Below are 12,110 nucleotides of genomic sequence, written 5' to 3' on the forward strand. Positions count from 1 at the left end.
TAACAATGAGAAAAAGAGACAGCAACTGTACCTTCTGAAATTAGAATGGTCAAGAACAAATGGGAGCAGGCTTTTTCTATAAAGGGCCACAAGGCCCTTCCCAGGCCATATGGTCTCTGTTGCAATTATTCAACCCTAATGCTGCAGTGCACAAAGACAACCACAAACAAAATATAACCAAATAAGCATGGCTGTGTTCCAATACAATTTAATGGATACTGAAATTTGAATTTCATATAATTTTCATGAAAGATTATTTTGTTTTGATTTTTTTTCAGTCATTTAAAAAATATAAAAACCATGCTTAGCTCATAGGCTATCCATAAATAGGCAGTGGGCTGGATTTAGCATGTGGGCCATACTTTGCCCACCTCTGGTACAGAGCACTTAAGTCTCAACTGAACTGAATTTGAAAGTTGGTAGAAAGATGGAAACATCTGAGGTCCATCCCTAAGAAAGTGAAGTTAGAAGACAGAAAGGTGGAAACATGTTGTTCTTAAAGAGTTTCAGACATTTACCTTAAATCTCTTCTCTTGCTGAATTCCTCTGGTGGGATTGTCCAGGGCAGGCCTTGAGGGAGACACTCTAGAACTTCGGAAGAGAAATCAGAGAAATCCACACCATACTCTGTTAGTATTCCTTCTGTTTCAGGCTCAATTTCACCAGCCTGACCAAGGCTCTTAGCCAGCTGCCTGTGAACAGGACAGAGAGGAACAAGTATGTCAGTGAATAAATAAGACCATAGGCATCCGTTTCCTCTCTAAAAGTGAGGGTAGTAAGCAAATCTTCGAAACCTCCTGTCCTTCCCCCAGCAAGAACACCATCACCCGTGAATGGGGGCTGAGGGGTAAGCAGAAGAGACAATGATACTCTTATCCTGTTAGATCCCTAACTACAGTATAATTTTAACTTTCTTCAGGAATTCTGATGTGGGGAGTTGGGCCAGATGGCCTTTCTTGGGCTTCCTGCAATTGTTTTTCTTGAAAAAGTCAAATTGAGGGGCACCTGGGCGGCTCAGTGGGTTAATGCCTCTGCCTTCGGCTCAGGACATGATCTCAGGGTCCTGGGATCAAGCCCCGCATCAGGCTCTCTGCTCAGCGGGGAGCCTGCCCCCCACTGCCCCCACCTGCCTCTCTGCCTGCTTGTGATCTCTGTCAAATAAATGAATAAAATCTTTAAAAAAAAGTCAAATCGATATTATTAAAAGCTTTTGTCAATCCCTTCTCTTACACACACCTTTAGAGATAATTCTTAAATCATTAGTTTCACAGTGCCTATATCTTTTTTAAAAAAAAGATTTTATTTATTTATTTAATAGAGAGAGAGATCACAAGTAGGCAGAGAGGCAGGCAGAGAGAGAGGGGGGAAGCTGGCTCCCCGCTGAGCAGAGAGCCCGATGTGGCACTTGATCCCAGGACCCCCAGATCACCACCTGAGCAGAAGGCAGAGGCTTAACCCACTGAGCCACCCAGGCGTTCCACAGCACCTATATCTCAAGTCACACTCACTAGATTAGATCAGATACATTTTTTTTTTCACAATTCTAATTTTTACCTTAATATTTTAAACTATTTTATCTGAACACACTACTAATATATTTTCACTGTAAGAAGTTAGAAAATACAGAAATGCATCATGAAGAAAATTAAAAATAATAGCAATCTGCTCACTTGGCAAACTGCCATTCACATTTTGGGGTGTTGGCCCATTAAAAATAATTTGCTCCATTAGAAGTAAATGACTGTATATTTTTTCCTGTTTTGTTGAAGATTATTTGACCGTAGAGTTGAGGGTCCATATCTGGGCTCTCTACTCCGTTCCACTGGTCTATGTGTCTGTTTTTATGCCAGTACCATGCTGTCTTGGTGATCACAGCTTTGTAGTAAAGCTTGAAATCAGATAACATGATGCCCCCAGTTTTATTTTTGTTTTCAACATTTCCATAAAGATTCAGGGTTTCTTCTGATTCCATACAAATTTTAGGATTATTTGCTCCAGCTCTTTGAAAAATACCAGTGGTATTTTGATCGGAATGGCATTAAAAGTATAGATTGCTCTAGGCAGTATAGACATTTTAACAATGTTTATTCTTCCGATCCAAGAGCATGGAATGGTCTTCCATCTTTTTGTGTCTTCAATTTCTTTCATGAGTGTTCTGTAGTTCCTCGAGTATAGTTCCTTTACCTCTTTGGTTTATTCCCAGGTATCCTATGGTTCTTGGTGCTATAGTAAATGGAATTGATTCTCTAATTTCCCTTTCTGTATTTTCATCATTAGTGTATAAGAAAGCCACTGATTTCTGTACATTGATTTTGTATCCTGCCACGTTGCTGAATTGCTGTACGAGTTCTAGTATTTTGGGAGTGGAGTCTTTTGGGTTTTCCATATAAAGAATCATGTCATCTGCGAAGAGAGAGAGTTTGACTTCTTCATTGCCAATTTGGATGCCTTTTATTTCTCTTTGTTGTCTGATTGCTGTTGCTAGGACTTCTAATACTATGTTGAACAAGAGTGGTGAGAGTGGGCATCCCTGTCGTCATGTTCCTGATCTCAGCGGGAAGGCTGCAAGCTTTTTCCTATTGAGGAAGATATTTGCTGTGGGTCTTTCATAGATAGATTTTGTGAAGTTCAGGAATGTTCCCTCTATCCCTATACTTTGAAGCGTTTTAATCAGGAATGGATGCTGGATTTTGTTAAATATACAGTGGAAAAAAGACAGTCTCTTCAATAAATGGTGCTGGGAAAACTGGACAGCTATATGAAGAAGAATGAAACTCAACCATTCCCTTACACCGTACACAAAGATAAACTCAAAATGGATAAAAGACCTCAATGTGAGACAGGAATCCATCAGAATCCTAGAGGAGAACATAGGCAGTAACCTCTTCGATATCAGCCACAGCAAATTCTTTCAAGATATGTCTCCGAAGGCAAAGGAAACAAAAGCGAAAATGAATTTTGGGGATCTCATCAAGATCAAAAGCTTCTGCACAGCAAAGGAAACAGTCAACAAAACAAAGAGGCAACCCACGGAATGGGAGAAGATATTTGCAAATGACAGTACAGACAAAAGGTTGATATCCAGGATCTATAAAGAACTCCTCAAACGCAACACACACAAAACAAAATGAAGACATACAAATGGCTATCAGACACATGAAAAAAATGTTCATCATCACTAGTCATCAGGGAGATTCAAATTAAAACCACATTGAGATACCACCTTACATCAGTTAGAATGGCCAAAATTAGCAAGACAGGAAACAACATGTGTTGGTGAAGATGTGGAGAAAGGGGAACCCTCTTACACTATTGGTGGGAATGCAAGTTGGTACACCCACTTTAGAGAACAGTGTGGAGATTCCTTAAGAAATTAAAAATAGAGCTTCCCTATGACCCTGTCATTGCACTACTGGGTATTTACCCCAAAGATACAGATGTAGTGAAAAGAAGGGCCATCTGTACCGCAATGTTTATAGCAACAATGGCCACGGTCGCCAAACTGTGGAAAGAACCAAGATGCCCTTCAACAGACGAATGGATAAGGAAGATGTGGTCTATATACACTATGGAGTATTATGCCTCCATCAGAAAGGATGAATACTCAACTTTTGTATCAACATGGATGGGACTGGAAGAGATTATGCTGAGTGAAATAAGTCAAGCAGAGAGAGTCAATTATCATATGGTTTCACTTATTTGTGGAACATAACAAATAGCATGGAGGACAAGGGGAGATGGAGAGGAGAAGGGAGTTGAGGGAAATTGGAAGGGGAGGTGAGCCATGAGAGACTATGGACTCTAAAAAACAATCTGAGGGTTTTGAAGGGGTGGGAGGCTGGGGGAACCAGGTGGTGGGTATTAGGGAGGGCACGGATTGCATGGAGCACTGGGTGCGGTGCAAAAACAATGAATACTGTTACACTGAAAAGAAATAAATTTTTTTTTTAAAAAGTAGTAAATGACTGCATTTAACAGAATAGCTCTGATGCTCTGAGTAGGGTTCCACCTTTTAGAAGGCAACTATACCTCTTCATCTATGGGTCATCTATAAATATACCAAGATTGATCGTGCTCAATTCTAGTTAAGTCCTGGCATGCCACATTCAAGCCATAAGTCAAAGTTCTGTGTAGAATACAGATATGACATTCTTCCGGAAAGGGGTTTAGCTCAGGCATTTGGGTTTTCTCTGGAGCCATTTGATTTCTCTGAAGAAGACTGTGTTTCCTACGTAAGGGTAGATGCCTGGCTGCCAGAGTTCTTAGGTGCACCATGGTAGAGGGAGACTGGGGATGCGGTTGCCTCATGGGCAGACTTCTAACAAATTCCCATCTTCAGCCTTGCTACTGGAACAAGGTAGTGGTGGCAACAGGGCTGGCCCCACCTCTCATATGCCAGCCATGAGAAACCAGCCCAGAGTGGACACATACATCTGCCTACCCATAAGTTCTGTAGCCTCTGGGGTGCCTGTGGGCTCCTCACATACAACATGGGCTCAGACTGAGTGTCATTTTCCCAGAAGGCATATCAAAAAGCCAAAAGCAACAAAAATATGTGGGGAAAAAATACAGAAAGCTACCAGGAAGATCCATACATATTTAGAAATTAAACTAACAGGAGGCTAAATGAGAAATAAAAAGAGAATCAGAAATATTTCAAACTGAATAAAACACAATATATCAATATTTGTGAGAAGCAGCTAAAGCATTGCTTTGAGGGAAATTCTGCTCTAAATAAATGTAATGCTCATATTAGAAAAGAAGAAATGTCTCAAACTAGTGATCTAAAGCTTCTACCTTAAAAAAATGAAAAAAGAAGAGCAAGTTAGATTTCAGGTAAGCAAAAGGAAGAAAATAATAAATAAGAATTAAGGGACAGAACATGAATAGCCATAAAGAATACCAATAAAATCAAAAGCTGATTCTTTGAAAAAAGAATAAAATAGAAAAGTTTCTAGTGAAGCTAATCAAGAAAAACAAGGAAAGACCCAAATTACCAATATCAGGAACAAGACAGGACACATCATTATAGATCCTACAAGCATTAAAAGGATAATAAAGGAATTATAAATGACTTTAAGGCAATACATTCAATATCTGGGATCAAATGGATAAACTTCCTGAAAGACAAACTGTCTAAGATTATTCAAGCTGAAACTAATATGTGAATATTCTGTTTAAAACACTGAATTCATAGTATAAAAACCTTCTCACAAAGAAAACTCCAGGCCCTGATAGCTTCACTGGTAAATGCCACAAAGTATTTAAGAAAATAATTAATACCAATTATACAAACTCTTTCAGAATAGAGAAAAGGATGGAACACTTTCCAACTAGGCTCATGAAGTCACCATTACCTTGAAACCAAAATCAGAGAAAGGATGCATGAGATCAATATCCCTCATGAACACATTCTTAAAATACTTATGTAAGATTAACACACAGAATTCACCCTTGAACAATATGGGGTTGAACTGTGTGGGTCCACTTATATGCAGATTTTTAAAAATAAATACAGTACAGTAATATAAATGTATTTTCCTTTCCTTATGATTTATTTAATAACATTTTCTTTTCTCTAGCTTATTTTATTGAAGGAATAGAGTCTATAATACATATAACATACAAAGTACATGTTAACTGACTGTTCATGTCATTGGTAAGGCTTCCAATCAACAGGAGACTATTACTAGGCAAATTCTGAGGCAATTAAAAGTTAAACAGATTTTCAACTGTGTAAGAGGTCAGTGCATTGTTCAAGGGTCAACTGTATATATATTGAAAAAAGATAATACACCATGACCAAGTAAAGACTTAAAGATTGGTCCAGCATTCAAAAATCAATCAATATAATTCATCATATTAGCAAACAATGAGAAAAACATGTAATCATTTTGACAGATGCAGAAAAGCATTGGACAAAATTCAACATCCATTCATAATCAAAACTCTCAACAAAAGAGTAATGAATAGGAACAACCTCAATTTGATTAGTGGCGCCCAGGAAAACCCTAGTGCTAATACCACAACTTAAAGGTAAAAACCTAAATGCTTTCCTCCAGACCAGGGAGAAGACAAGGGTGTTAACTCTCACCAATACTATTAAACATGGGGTTGGAGGTCCTAGTAAGTATCATAAAGCAAGAAAAAGAAAGAAAAGCCATACATATTGAAAAGAAGACTTCTACATTGCATGTAAGTGGGCCAAAGGACTACAATTTTCATTGCAGAAGTGACCACCCTCCTACATAATGCCAGGCATTTATAGAACACCCCTCTCACTCTATGAAAACCAATAGCCGGCACCCTATGGATGACTTAGACTCTGCCTCAACTCATGACTTTGAATGTGGAGAGAATGACAAAAAGACAAGAGGCGCTCAGGATTCATTCATGGCAGCTAGAGTGGTTTGTAGTGATAGCAGTGGTGGAAACAATGTCCAGTGGCAATGTTGATCTGTAAGAGCAATGGTAGAAGCCATTGGCATTGTGGCCAAACTAATTCTGATGAAAGATGATGGCCGGGTTTCTCGTCCTTGCTTCTCCAGATTTGCCTTGGTTCCTATCTACATTGTTTTTTAAACATCCAAGACTCTTACTGTTTCTGTGAGCCCTTCAATATCCTTCTGATAAACTCCTTTTGCAACCAGAGTTAGTTTCTCTTATTTGCAATCAAGAAGCTAGACAGGGAGCTCTTGGCTGGCTCAGCTGGTAGGGAAGCAACTGTTGATTTCAGAGTTGTGAGTTTAAGCCCCACATTGAGTGCAGAGCTTACGTTCTAAAAAAAAAAAAAAAAAAAAAAAAAAAGGTGCACCTGGGTGGCTCAGTTGGTTAAGCACCTGCCTTCGGCTCAGGTCATGATCCTGGAGTCCCAGGATCAAGTCCCATGTTGGGCTCCTTGCTCAGCAGGGAGTCTGCTTCTCCTTCTGCCTCTGCCTGCAGCTCTGCCTAGTTATGTGCTCATGCTCTCTCTATCAAATAAATAATAAATAAAATCTTTTAAAAAGTCCAGACAGTTCAAAGACTCAAGCCTCATTATTTTTTAAAATGATAATTTTTGAAACGACTATATTATTACCTGTGCACACTAGAATGAAGTTTTTCCATTGAAGATTTAAGGAACCTGTTGTTACTGCCTCCGAGATCTGAAGGACATTTTGGAAATAAATGGAACCTGAGTTATTTCCAACCCATCTATTATTTTCATAGCTTCCCAAGGTTCTGTTTCCTACATTCATCTTCTAATACCTATGTCTTTAACTATGTGCGTTCTTCGTTCAAAGCACAAGAAACTAACTGGTTGAAAAAGGAATTTACTGAAAAGATATTAAACAGTTCACAGAAAGAGAGACGTCTAGAGAACCTGAAAGAGGGATGGAAAAAAAGAATTATATGCTCAGTCTCTAAATTCCTGATTCCAGGCTAAGCTGAAAACTCAGGGACTTCCTAAATGCATCACACACATATTTTGAATCTCTTGCAGCTGCCAGGATAAGCTGAGGGGTGGGGAGGAGTTTAAAGGGCAATAAATCATCACATCATTGAATTCAGGATCTCACTAAATCTCTGATGTGAAAAGTGGAGGTACTAATCAGAAAGAATAAGACTCAGAGAACCAGACTCTTTCTTTCTCTCTCTCTCTCTCTCTCCACTCTTTCTCTCTCTCTCTCTACTATATAGGAGGATGCAGAAAGGTCTGAGGACCTTGAATGCCTAGTTCCAACTGACTTTCCACTGTCATGAATCCTAAATGGACTATGATAGGGTTATATCCATTCTACGGGTGGTCTCTGAAAAAAAGAAACTTCCACCCTGAGAGCAGAATTTCAAGCAATATATCCATGGTCTACTTTGGCTGAAGAAACATGGCCTGATGGGCAGTTGCTATAAGTTTAGCCAGACGGATAGGGACCTGAAAGAAGAAAGATTGGAGTACTGGTGACAAGGACGTCTGGGAAGAGACATGTGCGTGAAATGGGTCTACTGAAATGAGCCCAGAGGATGACTCCTGTGCTCAGCAAAGGACTTCCACGGTGGAGGTATGATGATCTGTTGAGCATGTCAACCAACCTCCCTCCCCAACCACCACTGTGCTTGCTCACTGGTACTATGAACAAAGTACAAAGTAGCAGGAACTTAGCTCCATGGCATGAACTTCCTCTCACTAATAATGACCTGATGACCACACCTGCAGGATGCCAGCTTGCTGGCAGCAGCTACCAGCTCTGAGCCTCTGACTCAGAACCAGTCAGCACCAACTTGATAGCAGACTGAACTTGCTGAGCCCATCTATGATGCAGAGGGCAATCATTTCTCTCCATTAAAAGAAACATTAACTCTGGGTTGGGGTTTGCTACCTTCATTTGCACCACCCACCTTGCTTACAGAAACACAGTCCATAGATGTACCAAATTATCTTTTAAGCTATTATGTTATATTACTCAACACCATAATTGAGGATTTCATCTTATAGAAGTAGCAAAGCCCACTGAATTCTCTGATTAGAGTGATGTAATATTGTACCAATGAACTAAATTGGGAGGCAACACATTTTAAGGTTGGAGGGCTATCCTTTAGGATACAAAGTTGCTCTTAATATCCTAAAGCTGAGCATGTGGTCTGGGAACCAAGAGCACAAGGGAGGAGTTGGGCCTTTCAGTATCATATTTAAGACCCACTTAGAATAATACTCACCACTACAACTGAGAGATTTTAATATCTCTGGAGATATAGTCATGATTCTTCTGAATTTGAAGCTAAGACTCCAAGAATCCCAACTAATATAACAAGGCACAATGTATACTGCCCATTTCCTAAAAAAAACATATTTGCAACTTAAGCCAGCTGAGGGATGACTTGGAAGTAAAAGATTCAAAAGTGTAAGTAATAATATAGAGAGATTAATTGTAGATTATGTTGAGACATGAAATTGCCAGTATATGACCATTTTTTACCTGTAAAACAAAACTGCATAAGATTCTCCCTTACAGTACTTAAAAATCACATAAAGTAATTAATTATACATAAAATCAAATAGCATCCATAGTTTCTGGGAGAAGTATACACAATGACGTAGATCATATAGAGGTTTTAAAGAATGACACTAGCATGAAAAGAAACATATTCTTCTATGTGGTGATAGCATCAATACCAGTTTTTGTAAGGTAGAGTTAAAGCACACTGGCCACCCTATTCTTACTTGGTGACATCAGAGTGGCCAAAAATGATGATCTTATGCCTGAAGTAGAAAAGGGCCTAAACATTTGAACAAAAGGCATTTTATAATATCCAACTTTTAAAACAGAATACTAAAATCTGGGAAGACCTCATTACTTAAAGATGGAAAGGCAATATTCTGGACATTCTATTAAACAAGAAAATACTGAATGTTGAAAGGAAGAAAGAAACAAGGAAAAGAAATTGCAGAAGGATAAAAAAATACTCTGTAAGTATGTGGCTACAGAAATTACTATCTTGACCAAAGATATTCATGGGCTGTATCACCACTATAAGGAAAGAAGTCAAAGTAAAGATGCAGGTGCAGAATAAAAAAAAATTAATTTCACAAAGAAAATAAAAACTAGTGATTCAGACCTAGGAAATAAGTAGAAAAAAAAATAAACCCACTACAAAAATGAAGGTCATACAGGAGGTAACTAATGAAAAACTGACTAAAAAAAAATAAGGTTCATCAAGATATAGCTTGACAGAAGTTGAGAGAATTGAAATTGAAAAGTAAAAAGAATTTTTAATTACAGAGAAAACAGACAGATATGAAAGGCAGATGAAAGAGATCCAACTTTAGCATAACTGGTATTCCTGAAGGAAGGAACTAGATACATGGAATAGAAAACATTTCAAAGATACTAAGACAACTTTCCCGAAATAAAAGAAATTTTATACTCTAAGAAAGGGCATATATGCCATGTCTCAGGAAATTTAATACAGAAAAACACCACTGAAACACAGTCTAGTGACATTACTGGATTTTGTAGATGAAGGATTTCTAAATGCAAGAATGAATGAACAGAATGCAGTTTTCATAAACCTTTTCCGGAAAACTACTAGATGAAGAACTATGGCCTCCCAGAGATGGAGAAATTTCTCCAAAAAAGACACCTAGTGCTGAGTCCTGAATCCACCTCTGTGGGGAAGGGAAGGTTTGAAGGAAGGATGACAAAAGTAGGCAGGTGAAGATGGACCTAATATTAATTGTCTAAACAAGTCATATCAGTCATTTAATGGACCTTTACTGAAATTTAATGAAAAAAAACCCTTTTGTTTTATTGGTGCTTTTTGTTCTGGCACAAGTTTTCACTAGGCTATATTCTGAATCGGAAGAATCTTGTTTTGTTTACTAAAATTACAATATGGCTCATAAAATTATATTTTGGTTATGACTTCCAAATGTCACCAATGTCTCCAAGTTTCTATTAGTAGTAATTAACATTTATTTTACTAAGTTCCAGAGAACATTTCTCAAGTACCTTATTTAAATAAATTTATTATAGATTTTCATTGGAGATACAATTGAGCACAGCCTGCAGGAGACAAAAATCTAACAGGTCAGCATGCTGAAAGAGCTTAGTCATTTGGGGCTTTAGATGTCCCAGAAAGACTCTCATGCTGTCTATTTACTCATAAATTCTGCCATTACCCTAAAAATCAGAATACCCTGAGATCTAAACAAAAACAAAACCTACCAGGGAACGGACTCATACATTGTCTATCTTACAGAAGGGTTTGCTTTCATTTAAAAAAATTTTTTTTATTATGTTATGTTAGTCACCATACAGTCCATCATTGGTTTTTGTTGTGGTGTTCCATGATTCACTGTTTGCGTATAATACCCAGAGCTCCATGCAATAGGTGACCTCCTTAATACCCATTACCAGGTTAACCCATCCCCTACCCCCCCCCCCCAAAACCTCAGTTGCTTTCATTTTTTAAATTTTGGTGTAAGTTTTACTTAAGATGAATACTGAAAGTAATTTTCTCTTTCATATCTTATAGTTCAAATATTATAGCTTTCTAAGTTTCTGTCTTCTCATCATTATCATAAAAGATGGCTGCTTCCTTTTGGGCAGCTATGACTCAATGTTGCATCAAAATGTCTGGCTGATTCTCTTAAATACTACACATCAGGCTACTCCGCATTAAAATATGTCTTTCAAAAAATAACTTTGAAGTTCACAGCAAGAGATCTTAAGGAGACATGACAACAGCTAAATGTATAGGTATCCTGGAACAGAAAAAGGACATTCAGTTTTTAAAAATCAAGGATTTCTGAAAAAAAGTATGGACCTCAGTTAATAATTTTAAAAATTCATTAAATGTTAAAGTTAATAACATTAGGGCGCCTGGGTGGCTCAGTTGGTTAAGCAACTGCTTTCGGCTCAGGTCACGGTCCTAGAGTCCCAGGATCAAGTCCCGCATCGGGCTCCCAGCTCCATGGGGAGTCTGCTTCTCCCTCTGACCTTCTCGCCTCTCATGCTCTCTCTCACTGTCTCTCTCTCAAATAAATAAATAAAATCTTAAAAAAAAAAAAGCTAATAACATTAAAGTTCATTAACTGTAACAAATGTACCATACTAATATATTAATAATAGGGGGGAAAACTAGGTCTGGGGTATATAAGAAATCTCTGTATCATCTTAACAATTTTTCTATGAATCTGAAAATGTTCTAAAAATAAAGTGAATTATGGAGGGCACATATTGCATGGAGCACTGGGAGTGGTGCATAAATAATGAATGCTGGAACACTGAAAAGAAATAAAATAAAATAAGATGGAAAAAAATGAATCAAAGGAGTAAAAGAAATAATCTAGATTTCACTAAAAGGTAAATGATAAACTGAATCATAGCATTTTTGTTCATTTGTTTATTATACACTTCAGAAAAATAATTGGAAAATGTAGCATCATAAAAATACTGACATAAAACAAAAACATTAAATGTTCAAAAGTATAATATAATTTAACTATGTAAAAACATTTATGAAAAGTTTGAAGGGGAACAGCTAAAAACAGTGTTCGTTATTTTAGAAAGGATGATGAGTGACTTTTTCCCCATTTTCTAAACTTCCTATAATATTGTAACATTTTTAAA

General features: G+C 37.7%; 1 protein-coding gene across 2 annotated transcripts in view; it reads right to left on the reverse strand.

The window, feature by feature from the left end:
* DIS3L2 (DIS3 like 3'-5' exoribonuclease 2) overlaps positions 1 to 12,110 on the reverse strand; it is a 366,764-nt gene that overhangs the window by 169,835 nt on the left and 184,819 nt on the right. For both annotated transcript variants that reach the window (XM_059167711.1, XM_059167710.1), the window contains exon 9: positions 519 to 692. In XM_059167711.1, the coding sequence (XP_059023694.1) occupies positions 519 to 692 (174 nt within the window). The remainder of the gene's footprint in view (positions 1 to 518; positions 693 to 12,110) is intronic.

Source organism: Mustela lutreola, chromosome 3 (genome assembly GCF_030435805.1).
Source record: "Mustela lutreola isolate mMusLut2 chromosome 3, mMusLut2.pri, whole genome shotgun sequence".
Taxonomy (NCBI): Eukaryota; Metazoa; Chordata; class Mammalia; order Carnivora; family Mustelidae; genus Mustela; species Mustela lutreola.